Here is an 18733-nt window from a genome sequence, read left to right on the forward strand (position 1 = left end):
GTTTTGATGTTTGAAAACATCAGAAGTGTGCTGAGAGACAATTTTGGGATAAAAATATTTAAAAAGCACAAATTCAAAGACGTGGCGGTCTTGACATTGTGACATTCGTTGACTAAAGATGGTTGCCCTTTTATTACAACAGTAAATTTAAAACATTTAAAAACAAAAAGAAGAAATATAAGAAGAAACACTGAAAGTAGAAAAGACTAATTCAGAAGATTATTATTCAATCTTAACATAAGACAACTGAACTGAAGATGAAATACTACATGAAATGTGGAACAAAATCTTAATTGCAAACTGTCAGAGCTCCCTCATACCACTTACACATGTTAATTAGGCCTTGTCGATTGAAATAGACAACTGAAAGCCTTTTCGTGGAAGGTTAAATTTACTTCAAACAAAAGAAGTCATATTATGAAAAATTAGGCTAATGAATACAGTAGCTGCAACAAAGTTCAGAAAAAAACACCATTCACAAACCATATACCTTTAAAATGTAAAGCTCAAGCCAATGACCCTGGTCAGTGGCTTGTATATCTATCTATATTGTGTCAATCAGTCTGTTCTTGTTCAGGACTGTTTCATTCACTTACTGTTGCTACTTAATTGTTGTTGATTTTACCTGAAGTCTGAGCCTTTTCTTTTTCCTCGATCTGGGATGCCTGGGTCTGGACACATGTTGTGTCCCTGCGCTACACCCATCTGAGACACTAATAGAAAAACAACAGAGACTAAAGTAAGTAAAGGAAAACACATACTGTTCAGTGTAAACAAAGTTGTTTATTCTTGCAAAAATTTACTGTTTCACTGAGGTTTATTATCAATGTATGAACACCTGCCTATACAGGTGCTCATAGATTGTTAATAAATATATTGCTTTCATAATGTGGTTGCACAGTACCTGACCAGTCAGAAATGGCTTAGGTAAGTAAATAGTTAGTGAGGACAGTCACATCTAACAAGCCAAAGCTATATTATTACAGAACAAATATAAAAATAAAAAGGTTGATGAGTGGAATTTAATTGTTGTCATTATTGTCACATGACAAGTGTTTTATGTTTGCACTGCACTGTTATTCTGTACATCAACTCATTTAGCATACACCTTGACCATTTACCTCTTTAGCAATTCTTACCCTGTGCATTTTATCTGAGAGCACAACCCCTGCGCTGCTTTGTTAAATCACGTCACTGTGTGCAAAACAGTGGAAGGTAAAGTGTCACAGGGGGTCAAATAAACTTTGTCACCGAGGAGAGACCATCTGTCTGACTGTGAAGGGTCAAAGGTCTGCAGGGCCAAATCAATGTGACACCTTCTCATTGGCGAGGGTTCCGGTTAAAGACAAGACGGCAATGGATTTAAAACAAGGCTCACTGGTGTCAGCTGTGGTTAGCAAAGAAACGGCCAGAGGATGTAAGAGTTATTGTTAAATAATCAGAAGATAAGTAAACACAATTATCACTTGCTGAGGTCTAAAGATCATGAAATATGCACAACGTTGAGAAGTTTTAATTCATTTTACAGTTCATGAAAATAATTATGGACTCTGAATGGAATTTTCATTCGGAAAAACATCTTCCATAATGTGACCATCATTCAATTAGTGGTCACAGGCAGTCAAATAATGTGGAAATAGAAAGGGAAATGTAAAAATGGAGGAATGTAGAGGATAATAAAAAGCAATAAAGCACTAATGAGAGAGAAGAATAAAACAGTTATTTTTTTTCTGAGAGGAAGAAGGAACAAAAGTGACAGATAAAGTGAGGAATGGAAGTGGACAAAATGAACTGTAAATGGCCTTGAGGCAGGATTACCATTAATGCACTTCTTTTTCTTTTTTTCTTTTCATGAGGTTGTTCTTAAACCCTTAGACAACCATCTCTCTCTGTCACTCTTTAGCCAGGTGACACATAGCTTCCAAGTTGTTAATGTTACAGAAGTTCAAATAAAACTGCATGGGATAATGAACAGTGAACTCAGACAGAGGGTAAGAGAGAACAAGGGCGAGAAAGACCGCCATGGCAAAAAAAGAGTAACCAGTGCAATTACTGCTGTCCATTTGCTATAAGAACTGCATCTCTAGCACAGACAGCGCGTCCTTTGTGTCTGCACCTCTTCCGACAATCAGCGTTCACCCTTTTCTCTGGCCAAGGAAGAGAGAAAAAAACTTTTAACCCTTTGAACTCGGCAACAGAAATGGTCTGCTGGTGCCTACGTTGGTATTTTTGCTTATTGTTATGTCATTTCCTAGATTATCTTAAAATGCTTCATATCCCTAAAATCTGTACAACCTATGCTAAAAGGCTGTGTACGTCAATAAGCCATAATGACTGATAAAATTATTTCAACTGTATCATTAATCAAAAAAATAAAAAAATACAAAAATCTGGCCTATGCAGTCAGACATTGTTGTTTAACGGAAACGATGCTCAAAACGACTGACTCAATCCTATTTCTCTCAATCTCCCTCTGACGTGAACTATCGACCTGCTTCTCTGCTCCTCTGGCACCGCTTCACTTCGCTGAGCCACTGTGCCTTTTCACCATGTTTTGCACCGCATATGACGCAACATAATGATGTCTTCAACTTGTGACACGAGCATACAATGTGATGATGTGAAAGACGGGAACCTTCGTTTTCGGCTTCAAAAAGAATGAAAGCTCTCGCTGGTTCGGTTTTTATTTTAGATCCTTTTAAACAAGATTATGCAAACAAAGACCTCCCGTGGCCAATTCAGGGCCGCCTGCGGGAAGTCTGTTTTCATAGGGTTAAATGACTTTGAACAACAGTTGAGACAGGAAAAGAGCTGAAAAGGGCTGTCTGGCATTATATTCTACAGATAAGACACCCTAGTTGTGGAGACAACCATAGTTAGATGTATTTCAGACCAATAGCACTGACATATTCACTGTCTCAAGGTTCTTTTACTTATATTGAGCCTTGAATTCAATATTTCTTTAAGAACATAAAAGCGTCTCTACAAAGGTGGAACAACCGCACCATGGTGAGGCTATGCCACTTCTTTACAATGTTGTTTCACTAGTAGGAATTTTCTACAGTCATGTGATAGCTCATCTGTTGTACCAGGAAGCTGAAGCAGATGAACAAAAAGGTGTTGTTGAGGTGTATAAGTTTGTCTGTAATTGGAGGTCTCTGATTCAGTTGTTACTGCAGCTATACTTGCTGCTTAAATTTGGGGACTTAAGCTCTTAACAGCATTACAGACTCATGTAACTATAGCCCCTGCTTTCACTCTGGTACCAAACTTACTCTTGAATTAGTCACTGCTAACATTAACATGTGTTAATATTTAAAACATTTTCAGTGTTAGAATTAAAAGTACATCTACAGAAACTTCTCAAGCAAGAGATTAAGTTTTCTGATGAAGGTCCCAAGTGAGAGGTGCTTTCTATACCTGGTTCACCCTGCACCAGGTCAATCTCAGAACGCGCCTCTATATTTCCGTCAGATTATTCTCTTTTAACCTGCATTAGTTTATTTTTGGGCCATAAGGGGACAGTGGAAACAAAATGATAAAACAATGCTAACATATTTTTACTTGTTAATTTTATATGGTGAAATTGTTAGCAAATAGTTGCTTATTTGCACATCCAGCTGATACAGATCGACACATCACAGTAGTGTTTCTGGCCATTTACCAAAGTATATATTAAAGTAAAGTAGAGTATATACTTTACTATTAAAGTTAAGTATATATTTACGTTCTTTTTCGACCTGGTCCAGTCTCCACTAACTCCTGAGGAAAGTATCTGTCTCTTAAGCATCTAAACGCTCCACTACGTTTAGGGTTAGGGGTTAGGGTGAAGGTTTGTAACTTACACACTGATATCTTGTGGTGATTGTCTTTGCTTGGTAACATCTTTACACCTCGAGACTTAAGTTCAGTCATCTTCTTCACTGGAAAGAGAAAGAGAGCAGAGAGACATATAAGACAGCAGAAAGTGCAATAATGACGCCCACTCATACATTTCAACAGTGGCTAAATGTCTGCAACACATACAATATATAACATATAGTATGCCATACACCATTGCTCACACCCACTCCACTTATGTACAGTGTGGGTTTAATAAGCCAATATCACAATAATGGCAAAGTCCTGCAACAACTCTCAAATAAGAAAATTACCTTAAAAGGACCTACAACATACATATGTTTACTCTTAGTCCATAAATGTGATGAATTTAGTTCACATAGATAATATATGTGCAAGAAGAGAGCTCAACAATGTGCAATTGTGTGCAAATGAAGGGTGTAAGGGATAACATTATTATTAGATTATTAGAATTAGAAGGCAGGGTAAACAACTCATTTCTATACAATTAATAGATGAGGTTTAAATTATTGAGTTTGATGATAAATGCAGAGAAATAAAAAAAAAAAAAAAAAAAAAAAAAAAAAAAAACAAGTCATCATCGCAAAGTACGACACTCATTTAGATGCATATTTATTCACCAATTTCAAAAACACCATCAGCATTATCTGTGCTCCTCTTCACACTCATTCTATTTAATTACTTTGATGGTCCCTGGCAGTGGAACTTTACTTGTTTTGCACAAATGTGTTTTCATCCATTGCTCAATTTCAGATGCATTGTAATTCAAAGCTAATCTGAGTCATGAGTCAAAAGTCTGTTTATCACGTACCTGAAGGGAAAATCACAATTAAAAAAAAAAAAAAGCTCTTTTCAGATGTGTTACCCTGATTACCAACGCATGACAAAAGCTATAATCATGTTTCTAGTAAGGAAACTAAGCAGTGAGGTGCAGCGGTCGAAGGTGTGGGGCTGCTTCCTGTGCCCTGTAAAATGAAGATTATTGAAGAAGAAGAAGAGGAAATAAATAGAGCCAATTATGATATTCAATCAGCAGTCACTTCATCACTCCAACAAGCTGTTCCTCTGGAATCATGGGAACTGTCATGATGAGAATGGCTGGTGGGGGGTGGGGGATGAAAATAATCTAATTAAAGTATTAAGTCTTCCATTTCTCTCTGATCTTCTAAACATATTTATCTAACATTGAACCTATAATCCCACAGGCTCACTGCCTTTCCCTTGCCATAGTCTACACCCCCCCCCTCCTCCTTTCTTATTTGTCTCTCTCCTCCCACCGTCTCAGAAATTTCCAGCGGGTGGCTGGAGGTGAGATCCTTAGAGATCACCTTTTTTGTGGACAAACTAATCCTTTTTCCCAGCTCATCCCTACTCAAAGCTGACCCTTGAACCTCTAAGAGTGATGGGACCACAAATGGAAGCACTGGAGAGAGGATTTTGTGTGTGTGTGTGTGTGTGTGTGTGTGTGTGTGTGTGTGGCCTGTGTGCATGCATATGTATGCATGTAATATGTGCCAATATTTGAAATATTAGAATTAGGTAGATCAAAATTAAAACTATCCAGACATGATATCATATATTTTTCTGTCCGGTTTTATCTTGGTGCAAAATGAAAGGTACGCAAGCATAAATGTGCTCAGCAAATTTCATGGCAATCTGTCTCTTACATTAAGAAATATCTTTTGACACAAAGTTCATAGGTTCACAATATGGGCTGAAGGTGACAACAGGAGAGCTCACAGACTGTCCAGAATGGCAAGGATTCATCCACTCTGGAGCACAGATATGCTGGGTAAATTTAATTGCAATCTGTTTTTATTTTATCACTTTGATTATTTATCATTTCCTCTGTACAAGTGGAGATTTTGGTCTGATTCTGGCACTGGAGAAAAGATCAGTGGGTCACCATAAACATGGAGATGTATCCTTGCTTGGACCGAGACTGAAAATTAAAATTCCATGGAAATCTAGTCAATTCATCTGCAAAGCCTTCTGTACTAAGTTGAACCGGGCATCTAAGATAGTTGGTAATCTGATCATAGTCCTTTAAAAATCTCTCTAAATCTTACCTTGGTACTGAGCGCTGAAACCTCTCAACTTGTGGTTGCCATCAGAGGTAAAATGCAGCCGAAGCCAGTTCTTGCTGCTAATGATGGGTGAGGGAAGGTTGGGGCCCGTGAACCTGTAGACATAGAGACAGAAAGAAGAGACATAAGTGCGTTAAATTATTAGCACATGAGCATTTTAGCATGCAAATTGGAACGTAGCACACTGCAAATTGCATATATAGTTAGCATATCCTGTACACTCATAAAAGAATTGAAGGTTAAAGGCTAGGCATGTACCTATCTGTAGCACCAGTATCAGCATTAATACACTTCCTTAGTACATGGACTCTGTCTCAGATCATTTCCATGTAATTCTAGTTCTAGTTTGTCAAGGCACAGCCTGTTGTACACCATAAGCCTGTCCTTTTCGTTAAGGGTTCACTAAGAACATAAAAACGAATTTCTCTATCATCTTTCATTCACTCAAAGTAACTTTTCTTATGCTTCTGTATTGTACCACACCGCAATTATGCAATCCATTATATTAAAGTTAAAGTTAATAAAGTTGAGCCCATAGACAGACGATATATAAGCTAGCAGAACCTGTCAGTCTTCCCAGTGACTGTTTTGTTTGTCTATGGTAATTATACAAATGTTTTAAAATTAATGTGGCCATGCCATAGAGATGTTAGAATGCTTTAAGATTTATTAAGGATTAAGGGAGGATCTAGTGCTCAAGGGGACTGTAATGTTAACGACGCTTAAACCAAACTGTAGCCCAATAAAAAATGTGACCAAGAAAGACCAGCATTGGCATTTCCAGATAAAGGCCACTCCATTTATTACTTTGAAGAAGGAATAATGAATTACTCTTCACAAACACTTGTTCTCCCTGATCTGTATGCTAATGAGGGTCATTGCTTACTAGGCACTTCTTCAGTTGTTAAAGACATTTGAAGACACATTGGGCTCTTTTTTCCCCAAAATAGGGCGCAGGCGCAGATACAAGTCTTAGTTCCTGGCGTATGGCACGTGTGGGTGTGGCCAACATGTTTTTGCAATTTTCTGGACCATCAGCACTGGCACACTCTGGGCTCAGCCAGGCGCAAGGTGGAGGAGACACTGAATACGTTATTAGTGAGAGGGATGCGTTATACGCAGGTGGAGTTAGGGTGGGCTTCAATAATGACCAATCACATGAGCTCCTCTAATCCCCAGCGACAGGTGAAACTGGGAAGAGAGGGTGAGTGAAAGAGAGAAACGAGTTCACATCTGTGAAACACCAGAAGTTCCAAAATACACATTCAGCACACCCCGGATATAAATGTACATCAATACAAATATGCTGACGGTGGTAGAATGAAATAAAGCTGATGTGTTCTCATGTGTGCTGCAGCTGCTGGCATACCAGTGCTGCCTCTTATTTTGTACAAACAATTGATATAGGATCGTTTATATATTTAAACTCTGCAGTTCTTGTCCTCCTCTGCATATTCGAAAGTCCTCATTTATGCTTTTAAGTATATACATTATCCTTCAATAAACAGACACAAAAATCAGGTTTGGAAATTTGGAAAGTTCTATCAGTGTTAAGTCCAAATATTTAAACGATGAATGAAGGTATCCATACTGTGCAGGCTGTGCGTAAAGTAAGCAGGGCTATGTTTAAACCTGTTTTAAAATGTTTTCACTAACATGTTTTATTTGCTCACAGCAGGATGGTGATGTATGCCTGCTCTGTTTAGGAAGGAGTCCGGTTGTCAGAGGCTATTTTACATCCTGATTATGTGGATACATGTCCATGTGCAGAACTGACTGCTGCAAATATTTTCAGACTTGACTGTACGTGGCAAAACTGAAAGCTCACCGTAATGATCCTTGTGATATGACAGAAAAACAAAATTTTGATTCTCTAAACTGAGTTCCGGACAGATTTGATGGAGCTCAGGATAAACAGCTGTGTTACTTCAAATTATTTTACTGTTAAAATAAAATGATGATAAAATGATGCACAGCCCCTCTCTCAAATCAGATACTGTAGATGAAACACACATATTATTCCTGCTGCTATGTGATGGCTACAGCTGTTTAATAAACATGGAAAAGATCAGACATTCTACAAGTTGTAGGGAAACGGAATCCGACAGAACGTATTTCTGAACTCTTGGTCATCAGATTACACTCATGCGGATGATATCGTTACGAATCTTCCTTAAAAATTAAATTGTGTTTTGATTCCTGTGTCAATCTGCAGAAATGAAAAAAAACTGTATATGAAACTGAATGGGGCCAAACTTAACATAAATGAAAGGTGTTTTGTGATTTTGGAGACGTCTGTGTGCGTGCACCTCTGCCAATTGAAGCCACGAAAATTGCCCTGCGTGTGCGATAAGAAGTGGTCTGAGCAGGTTTTATCGCAAACACAATTTCATGCCAAAATGAGCACCAAAATTGCACTGCGCCCCCTCATTTGCATAAACACAGCCTCTGCTGCACCTCTCCTCCCACGTCGGTGCGAGTGCGCTCCTTTGGTGCCCAGAAATTACCAAACAGGAAACAGACGCACAAAAAGTAGACTCGCGCCCTGGGAAAATGGCATAAAGAAAGCGTTTGGACCACCGCTGGCCTGGCACCTGCGGGAAAATAGAGCCAATCATGTTTTATCTTCAGACACACAAGTGCGCACACACACACACAAACACACATATAGTACGTGCACCTATATACTCACACAAGTGTGTCTAAATTCCAATTCCCCCCCTGTAAATTACATTCCCCCGACTGTGTCCACCTCATTGCGCCACCACATTCTGAGGTAGAGCTCAACCCAGCTCTCATTAATACCACTGGAAAAAAACAGGCAAAGGAAAATTTGGGGATTAAATAAATAAATAAAACTGAGATATAGACTAGGGGAAAAAAGGTAAGATCCATTTTGCAAACCAATAACTAATCTGCTTTGAATGCAAAAACATTTTTTTGTGTTTTCATGAACAAAAACAATAAAAAAAAAAAGTATAGAGCTTGCACCAGGTACTATAAAGTCTAGTGAGGGTGTTTGGTAGAGATACCTAAAAGACTGCCCTGTTAAGCTCTCTGAAGGTCAATTAAAAGCAAGTGGGTTTCTGGATGTAGACAGAATTAGCTGTTATTTTGATAAAGACAGAACACCCTTTGTTTATAAAGTAAGTTTTTTGCTGCAGTGGGGCCGCTGCCTTACCGCAGCACATCTTACCGGTATCAGTTAAGCTGAACACAAACTCAGCAGAAGGGTCAACAGGGGAGACAGAAATTAAATGAGTGGAAAAGAGAGTTTTTTGGTCAGAAGGTAAGCGAGACCGCGAGGGAGGATGAGACAATGAGAAAATGAGAAAGAGAGATGGCATATCAAAATGTCAGTAACTTGGCTTTAGCTTCCACGCTGCGCAGCAGACAGCCAGGGAAATGGAGCGAAATGGATAAAAAGACAAAGTGTTTCACTAGTGAGACCTACATTAACTGCCTTACCTCTCTGTCCTACAGCTGTTTACAGCTCCTGGCCATCATCCCCTCACTGGTAAATCAGTTGGACTACTTATGGCATGATTACATGTGATGTACCTCAAACCTTTTTTTAACAGACTTATTATTATTAAGCTATCGTTATTAATTCAACAGTAATCTTTAAGCCACAAAGGTTGAGGTCAGAGGGGATTGTTGGGCCCTCATTTCCTCATCAGTGGGAAGCAGCTCATTTTAACACTAAACCAGAGGCCTTGATGAGATGGGGGTGTGTCAGTGGAGTGAGAGGGTTTTGATCACAAAGCGTGCAACATGTCCGTTGTGCTTTGTATGCGTGCACACTGTACAAACGCCCCTGCTAAAGCTTCTATTCAGCAACTAGGTAACCCCTGGTGGTGCCATGTGACAGGCTTCATTCACAGAGATGAGGAGCTGTACAGTTCCATATTATAGCGCAAGTTTCTACAGTATCAAAACTACTAATGGACTGTCCCCACCTTATTTTCTGTCATACTTACTAAACTTGCAAATCTTTTTAATCATTGCTATTATGTAAAGTTTCAGTATGTATTTATTACAAGAGTACTTTAGGAATAATTGTATGCAAATGTTTTGGACTACACTCCCCTCAGGCCAGTTGCCAATCAATAACAATCACTAGTACTTATCGCTATGCATGCTAATCTCACAGTTCATCTTTAATTTGCTCCGACACAAATCACTTTTGCTGCTTTCGGTAAAAAAAAAATCCTTATCCATGCATCAAATGGTTTTAAATGGTGGAGACACCATCTCTATACTGACATTTTGATGTATACTTTTATTTACTGTCTTTAGGTTTTATCAAAACTGTGTCACAGCTAAATAAACCTATTGTTCTGTATGCTTTCCCTCTAATATGACCCTCCTTTCAAGCGAGCACAGTTGCCAAAAAACAGGTAGCTCAGACCATTACACACTCTTTGATGTAATTTCTTTCAATCAACATTCCTCAATGACCCCTACTTTCCAGTTTGTCTCTTCATCTGTAGCATAATGGATGGGTAAACAGAATAAATTAAGAAACAAGTGGAATGCCCCGCTTCGGTTTAATTGCATACAATCCTCTGCTTTTACAGGCATTTGTTTTGTCTCTGCCTTTCTCTCTATTTTTTTTTAAAACATGGGCATAATTAAGTTATTTATCTGATTGGATTATTATTTTCTTTCCTTTCAGTATGACCTGGAGGCTACATGGTATAATCAAAGTGAGGCGGAAATGTGAAGCCATGTCATATGGCCTTGATTTACAGCGGCAAGTGCGAGACTGATAAAGTGAGTTGGCGAGCCTAAGGGGTGGGGTGGTTTATCACTTAAGAGAGTGGGAAAGATAAAGGACTGAAGGGGCTCATGTAGTGTCTGGCACATGTTCATTTGGAGCGATATTATCAGGACGGAGAGCGCCGGAATCACCTCTGGCTCAAAATACATGGCTGGGTCCTCGGACAGTTCAAAATCCTGGGTATTAAATCTCACAGTATATGATCTCTTCAACCCACGTGCACGCATAAAAGCCCCAGAACACCAGCACCAAGGTTTTAATGCAAACCGCTCCTTTTTAGTTGCATTGCGTTACTGCCCTTTCCACCGTAGGGGACAGATGAAAAACGTTCCTTTGAATTAGAAGGCAATTTGAGCTGGAATCAGCTTTCATTAAGACACAACAATCAAACCAAAGAGTAAGAGGATAGTCAACTGATGGATGTGTCATTAAGGATTAGGCTGTCAATGAATAGGAGCTGAGGAATGAACAGACCACCAATATAATTTTGACCCAATGTCACCTCTGCCTTAGCCTATTTCACTGCCCGCCCCATTTTTGCTCAAAACATTGAAGTTTTAGGCGTGAAAGTGACTATGGGGAGCAACAGAAAAGAGTCCTGAAGAGGTTTTTGGAGGTCTCCTGAAGGGTGTTGTGGCTACTTCTATAGTTCCTTTTCACCTCGCCCTCTCCCTCTCGCTCTGTCTGACTGACCATATTAAATTTTATGCAGAATTGTCTTGAGAGTGCGGTGCTAAATCAGTTTCCATTTCCAGGCCCCAAAGCTCCTCGCTCTGAGTCAGACTTTTGATGATTGTCCAAGAAATGTATTTTGGGGCGAGGCAAAGGTGATAGAGGTAGCCTGTGGAGGTGTGTATTGTTCCTGACTGAAGGGATCGAGCTGTGAACCAGACGTTGACACATAGACTTCTGGAAAACAGCAGGGTTCATTATCAATATTGATAAAAGACCTGAAAGGGTTTAATGGTTACACAACCTTTAGACACAACATCCGATTACTAGGTGTCTGGACTCAAGATTTGCCAATTTGGTGAGATATTCACTGTCGTATTATGATTGAGGGTTTTAGGAATATGCAAGAACAGTCAAAATCCATTTATCTAACACTTGCACAGAGGTACTTTCCATGCTGATGTGATGAGACTCATTAAACTGTTAATGCCTTTCAGGATTTTGAACAAAGGTCGTCGTCATCAGGCAATTCAGCAACCTTTCCCAGCGGAATGGGTCTTTTTTTTCTGCTTTATATTCATCGTTTCATGTCATCTGTTTTCTGTTCAAGGGCCAAGGTGTCAAATTACTCTATGCATAATCAGTAATGGGTGGAGTTTAGGTGTCAGAGGTGACCAGCTCCACATCAGGATCAAACACTTTAAATCACTGTTCAGGGCATGAATTCATTGTGGTATAGCATCCGATGACCATACATGCGTTCATGTGTGGGTGTTTGCATTTATGCAGCGAGGAGAGGGTCGGTACTGGGCGAAGAACGTCCCTGTTAATTGCAGCTACTTAGGCAGATCAATCAGAGCTCTGCTCAGTATGCAGGTCCTGGTGCTACAGAGGGCCGAGGGTCACAGTGACTTTAAAGCCAAAACTTTCTGCATTTTAATGAGGCTATGTGAATTATAGCACAGTCCAGCCTATCCAGATGTACATGCAGGCGCACAAACACACATACACACACACTTAGACCAGCACACATTCTCAGTTACATCACATATGCATTGTGAAATTACACATACTACACGTATAATCAGCTTTGAATATTTTTATTGCACGTTTGAATACAGTTACTGCACATGTAGTCGTGTTTAATTACCACTATGTTTGATCATTCTGAATCTTACTATGTTACCTTTAACTGGGAGAACTTTAGCCTGATTACATACTGAGCTACTATCAGTTGCTGTTTTTCTATTACAGGGTAGCAGCTTGACTCAACTCTATTCTACTCGACTCTGCTCGCTTTAATTTTTAGGATTTGTTTTCCATTACAGATAGCACCCCTTCAATTTAGGGTGGCGTTCGCAGGGATGACCGTCGCTGATTGGTCAAACACACACAGCGCAGCTGCTTTGTGTGTCTGTGCCACTTCATTCATTAAACAAGGAAGTAGTCTTGTATCGATTTAGGACCAGTTTAGGATGAGGGAAAGACATCTCTCTTTGTTAACGTTAAAAGTTAGGCTTTGTTGTCGGCTTCCTGACTCGTTTTAAAAAACACGAGAGGAAAAAGAGAGAGAGCACCAACAAGCTGATAGAGAGAGCGAGAGAGAGAAAGAGAACACAGTGGTGGCCGAGTGAGGAGAGGTAGAGGCAGTAGAGAGAAAGCCCATGAATGAGAGAAATTAAATGTTATTTTCTAATTGTTTCGTGGTGGTTACACTCTAAAGCCGAAATAAATAACCATCAAACACTCAACAGATGATTCACCGTGGGGACAGACACTCCTAGTTTCAGTTTCATTTTCCTCCTCCGCACCTGTCCTTTTCATTCGTTCATTACATCCGACTAATGCAGCAGTAAATACAAAGAACAACAGGACGAATCTGTGTTGTTTTTTCCTCATGTGTGAATGCTGTGTTTCAAGCACAGCTGTAATTTCTTAGCCTGGGAGCGTGAGCAAGCGAGAGAGAGAGAGACGGCATGGCAGCGGTCGGGCGAGGAGAGAGCTGCGGTACAGAGAAGCAGTATGAGAGACCAATCGGCGGTCTGCAGTGTTTTCATGTCACCTTTTAATATCAGCTCAGCTTGCTTGGAACCTCGACGGAGGTGATATTAAAAAAAATTAGGTATGAGACACCGGGTACCAGGTAATATCCACAACTTTTGCTAGATGGAAAATCAAAAAAGGCAAGTAGAGTCAAGCCGAGTTGTAACAGAAGGGTTCATGGAATGTGTATCTTGGTCTTCGGGAGTGTGAGCAGCAAATTTGCTGACCTGTTAACTGTTTAGAAAGGCTGAGGCTAAAATGGTGCATCAGAGGGTAGCTAGATTGCCACAGTACCTTAGATGGGAACAAAACTAGATCAGGATGTTTACTGGAAGAAGCAGCCTTGACAAGAGGGAAGAGTTCCAAAGTATAAAAGGTGTGAAGAGTTTTTCCATCTGTGTGCACACTACAAACTAACTTTGTGCTGTGTACCATGCACTGAGCATTAATAAAGTGTGACAATACTGTAAGAGATTTTTGTCTCGTTCCTCTTTGTCAGAGTGGAAATCTAAAATTGCCACAACAGCAGATGCCAATAAATTCTCACTCTCCTTCTCTCTCTCTCTGTTATTCTCACTAAAACACACAAATTCACATATACACACGCGCCATATCCTTCTGAAGTAAAACTAATCAGTGTGGAGGACCCTTAAGTCCAGAACGGCAGTATTAGATTGTGGCAGTGGAGCTGTAGCTGTGACCTTCAGATGTAACTGAGACCAGACATACACCGGGGGTTTAAATGAACCACCAGAGCCTCTGCTCCAAACAACATAGACCCTTCCATACTGTTCATTCATCTCTTCAAACAACTACCCGGGCAGTAAAAACCATCAACCTTCCACTCTAAGTTAAGGCCAAAGTATTAAGAGAGGCCTTCAGGGCAGTTATGTCTCATGGGTCTATGCTGCACTGGACTGGAGTCCTGAGCGCAAAAACATGGCTCTGCACAGGAGGTTGAGACTTCCACCGGCCAAGCCAGTAAAAAACTGCAGACCCATCACCTCCAACATGCCTACTCTTCTCTCCCTGGTCCAACAGAGCCAAAATGTCTGTTCTTCTTTTTCAGCCCTCATGTATTATTCATGGGCAGACCTCTGGCCCCATCAGAGAGTCTTGTTAAATCTTCTGAGGGATTCCTTTCTTCCTCTTTCCACAACTCATTTTCTGCCCTCACAGAACATATAATATGGACACTGATTGAAAGAAATGTCCTTTTGGGAAGAACAACGCGCACCCTTCATCTTGGCTCTCTTATTCTTTTTTGGGTTTTTTTTTACATTTCTTCAAGCCTATCTTAAAGCTTCCTGCAAATCCACTTTTGTGTTTAGGGCATTATGACTATAGTGGAAATACAGTAGATGATAAAAACCCACTGTTATGTAAAAGTGTTACTCTCAAAAAGGACAGATGCGTATTTGCAGTTTCAAGCTTTCTGTGTTACTTTGAAACCAGAGGAGCAGGTAGAGGTGTCAAGAAACAGCTAATAAATACCAGATGTGACAGATGATTGCTCAGCAGCATCTAATGATGTCTCAACATCATTTAAACACCTTCAGTTCCTTTGATATCCCACATCTTCTTTAAATATTGCTGTGTCCAGAAGGAAGAAAACATTTCTTTAATACCTGGCATAAAATTGTATCCTGATGTTTGTAGTTTAGTTTCAGTTGGCTGTTTTTTTTATGTCATGTCAACATTTTCTTTCTTTTCAACATATTGTTTTTGTTCTGAAACAGGTCCAGGGAGGCTTTAGATGCAGGGATAAAGGACAGGGAGTGAAGGACCTGAAGCTTTGGAGGCCAGCCATCATCAACCACCTGTACTGGACTGCAGCTTTCCGAGACGTTGACCATAAATGACAGCAAAACGCAATAGAGACTGTCATAAATTTGTGTTATCTACCAAATTTATGTGCGCTCTTTTAATTTCAGCTCAGTGTGTGAGAGTCTCTGCTATAGCCGCAGTGTTGAGCGGAGGTGTGTGGGTGTGTTTGTGCTTTAGAACGCAACCGCTATGAAACAATCAGAAAATAACGATTTATTGATCTGATTCACCGGCTTTCTCGCGACCGGCGCTCCCTCTCTTCATTCACTCTCTAGCTCACTTGACCACAGCTGCTCTCTCTCTCTTTTTCTCTGGTCTTTTTTAAACTGAGTCGGGAAGTCGACGGAAAAGTCTAACTTAACTTTTAATGTTATCGAACAAAGAGAAATGTCCTCCCCTGGTCCTAGAGACGTCTCTGTCATGCCTCTGAATCTGGAACGCCTGCATGCTATGTAAAAGCACACACGGAGGCGGGGGAAGACGGAGGGGACGGACCAACTAATGCATAATTATTTACACATTGAATTAAAATGTGCTATATCGGGATAGGTATTGTTATAATGATCTATATCGGGATATGAGATTTTGGTCGTATCGCCCAGCCCTAATTCAAAGTGATGCTCTGTATCATACTTGTGCTTTGGTTCAGTCTTTTCTTTTCACAGGATAATATAAAAACACATTTTTATGACAAGACATTTAAAAGTAATATTCTCCCAAAAAAACTAGAGGAGAGGGGTGACCCCATTAATTCATCCACCGAAACCAATTTTGAGTGAATCTGTATAAAAAAGGTTCTTGCGCTTGATCTGTCCACTGCTTAAAAGCATGATTGTAACTTTTTGAGCTATTTGATAACAGCCGAAAAGGCACACGGACAAGCGGACGAAATGGGGCGGAAACATAAACCCGAGCCATTCAGTTCATGGAAGTAAAGAATTTAGTGCCACTTGTTCCGCAATTGATCCCGGCGTCAGTGTGATTTATTACTTGTGCTCAAAAAGTCAAGGTGGATGTAGGCAAAGTCACAAAGAGCAAAGCAGTAGGACGGAGCTGCTATCGAATGAACCGTGGACCGATGCTGATGAGGAAATCATACAGAGCCTAATGACTTAGATTACTGAATGTTTGACTTCGACAAAATGACCCACACGGGCGTTAATTACTTGACTAAAATGAAGCAAAAGACAAATTCAGTCACTGTCAAACTAGTGGCGATTCTCTACATTTCTTCCCTTTCCGTTTCATTCCTGTCACATCCATCTGATATGACGCTTCACCGTCATCACAGAGAAAGATCGCCTTAGACGCACACACACACACCCTGATGTACATGAACAAACAAACGCATAGACACACACACACCGTCAATCGCATCACACAACTCAAAAAAATATGTGTGCGTTTCTCGATGGGTGCAATCGTCTGGAGGCGGTATTGGATCTGTGGTTAAGGGGATAAAAACAAATGAGTTTCCAAGGTCACTCTTAAAAGCGGCAGTGATAATTGAGCCCTCCCTGTAGATCTATCAAACACAACAATAAACAAATGCCAATGATATCCTAGGGCCGATTACGGCGACATCATCCTTCCCCTCTACAGGAGGCTTTGCTAAGAAATGCATGGTGAAGAAGAGGTGGGAAAGACAAAGCGGCCGTCACAGCGTGATGGAGAAAAGGCAGGTAGAGAAGCGGTTGGTGAAAACAAAAGTTGAGGGCATGAAAGAGATCATGGTGATTATTATTCTAAACAAATCATTCTCAAGGTTAAAACGCAGTGACTGCATTAGGGCTGTACCCTTTTTTTTTTTTTGTCTTTTCATATAAATTATCTGGCAATCACAAAATCCATTGGCATGAGTCTCAGTGATGATTTCGACCACATTTACACAGTCAAATGCAACAGAGTCATGGGAACATATTTTTGAGCATTTAAAAATCAATAAAAGAAAACTGCTTCAAATAAAGATCTGAATTGCCAACATATAATGTCGGACTACCATATGGATTTGTCGGAATAATGAGACAGGCAGCGCACAGGTATTTGTTTAAATCAAGCTCTTATAGCCTTTTATAAAAATTCACTTTATTAATTAAAACCATGTAAATGAATAAACAGTTAATAATAGTTCATTCACGGCAATAACTCACATCTCTTTTTAACAGGATAGGCCTGCTTTATTTCTCTTTAAACATAAAAACTAATAAATCTAAACAAGAATAAATTAGAATAAAAATAAAAACAGCAGGCTTGAATTTTTTTAAATAAATTCACAACACTGTCCGTTTTGAAGTGATGATAACTTATCTTCGACATGATAAGCTTATTTCTCTTTAAACATAAAACAAATAGCCTAAATCTTAAGTGTAAACGAATAAATTAAACACATGCAAATGTTATCCCTGTGCGTTTCTGTAAGCTTCTATCTGTTTTATCCTGTTATTGTAATGCACACTGACAAAAAACACTGTCCAACTTGAAGAGTTTTAGTCGACTGAGGGATCTCCGAGAGATGATTCGACTCATCGACTTTCAGGGGGGCAGCTGTGAACTGCGTTTAATATGTACTGGTTCAAAAATCACACGTCCTGCAACCGTTAAAACTCTTTGCACCACTCAACTACTAAAGGAAAAGTCAGTCATGAGGATTCATCCTCTGGTATCATAAATGGCTGTAGAAAATTTCATGACAAGCTATCCGATTCAGTTCAGTCTGGACCAAAGTGGTGGAATGACTGACAGACCAAACAACCAATCAACAGACAGATATTGACATACCTGGAGGCACACTGCTTACAGGGCTAATAAAAACTATTAAAAACACATGAGAGAGCCGTACTGTTTCCTTTTGAGTGACAGGTGGTGGCATACTTTGGTTTCTGACATCTGGCACAGTGTCTTTTGTAATACTACCAATATAGGTTGGCAAAAAGCTTCTGTGCTGTCTAGAATAGGAGTGTCAGTACCTGTCAGTAGTGTGTTATTATATATCACATATTTCCTCTTGTTTTCTTTATCCACATGTGAACAGAAATAATAAATACCCATTTGCAATCAAGCAACTGAAATGATCTTACTATAGATGGACATCATGCTTCTAGTTTTTCAGTGTGAGATGACGCAGTATGTGAGGAGAATGAACCTGGCAACACTGTCAAATCCCCCCAACACAACTGGCACATTGTATTCCCCTGATACCAGAGCAATTCTGAAATAACTACTTTGTTATGTTAGGAGAAAAGTGTCTGTGGGTTTTTATGTACATCTGTGTTTGTATTTATTTGTGCACTGTATGTGTGTGATTGCACGTCCATGAACAGTACATATGCACGACAGAGAAAGTATTATGAATGTCAGATATATGTCCTTACCAGGTATACGCACAGTACAGCACTTAAGAATCGACTCCCCTTCGCATTTAAGGTTATAATTGGACACTATTCTGATATTTGTAATTGAC

General features: G+C 39.8%; 1 protein-coding gene across 4 annotated transcripts in view; it reads right to left on the reverse strand.

Moving 5' to 3' along the window:
• The window catches only part of csmd2 (CUB and Sushi multiple domains 2), a 270669-nt gene that overhangs the window by 137366 nt on the left and 114570 nt on the right, over nt 1-18733 (reverse strand). For all 4 annotated transcript variants that reach the window (XM_067611354.1, XM_067611356.1, XM_067611355.1 and 1 more), the window contains 3 exons: nt 5931-6043; nt 3846-3923; nt 626-713 (listed from right to left, as the gene is read on the reverse strand). In XM_067611354.1, coding sequence (XP_067467455.1) covers nt 626-713; nt 3846-3923; nt 5931-6043 — 279 coding nt within the window. The remainder of the gene's footprint in view (nt 1-625; nt 714-3845; nt 3924-5930; nt 6044-18733) is intronic.

This window comes from Thunnus thynnus, chromosome 15, assembly GCF_963924715.1.
Source record: "Thunnus thynnus chromosome 15, fThuThy2.1, whole genome shotgun sequence".
Taxonomy (NCBI): Eukaryota; Metazoa; Chordata; class Actinopteri; order Scombriformes; family Scombridae; genus Thunnus; species Thunnus thynnus.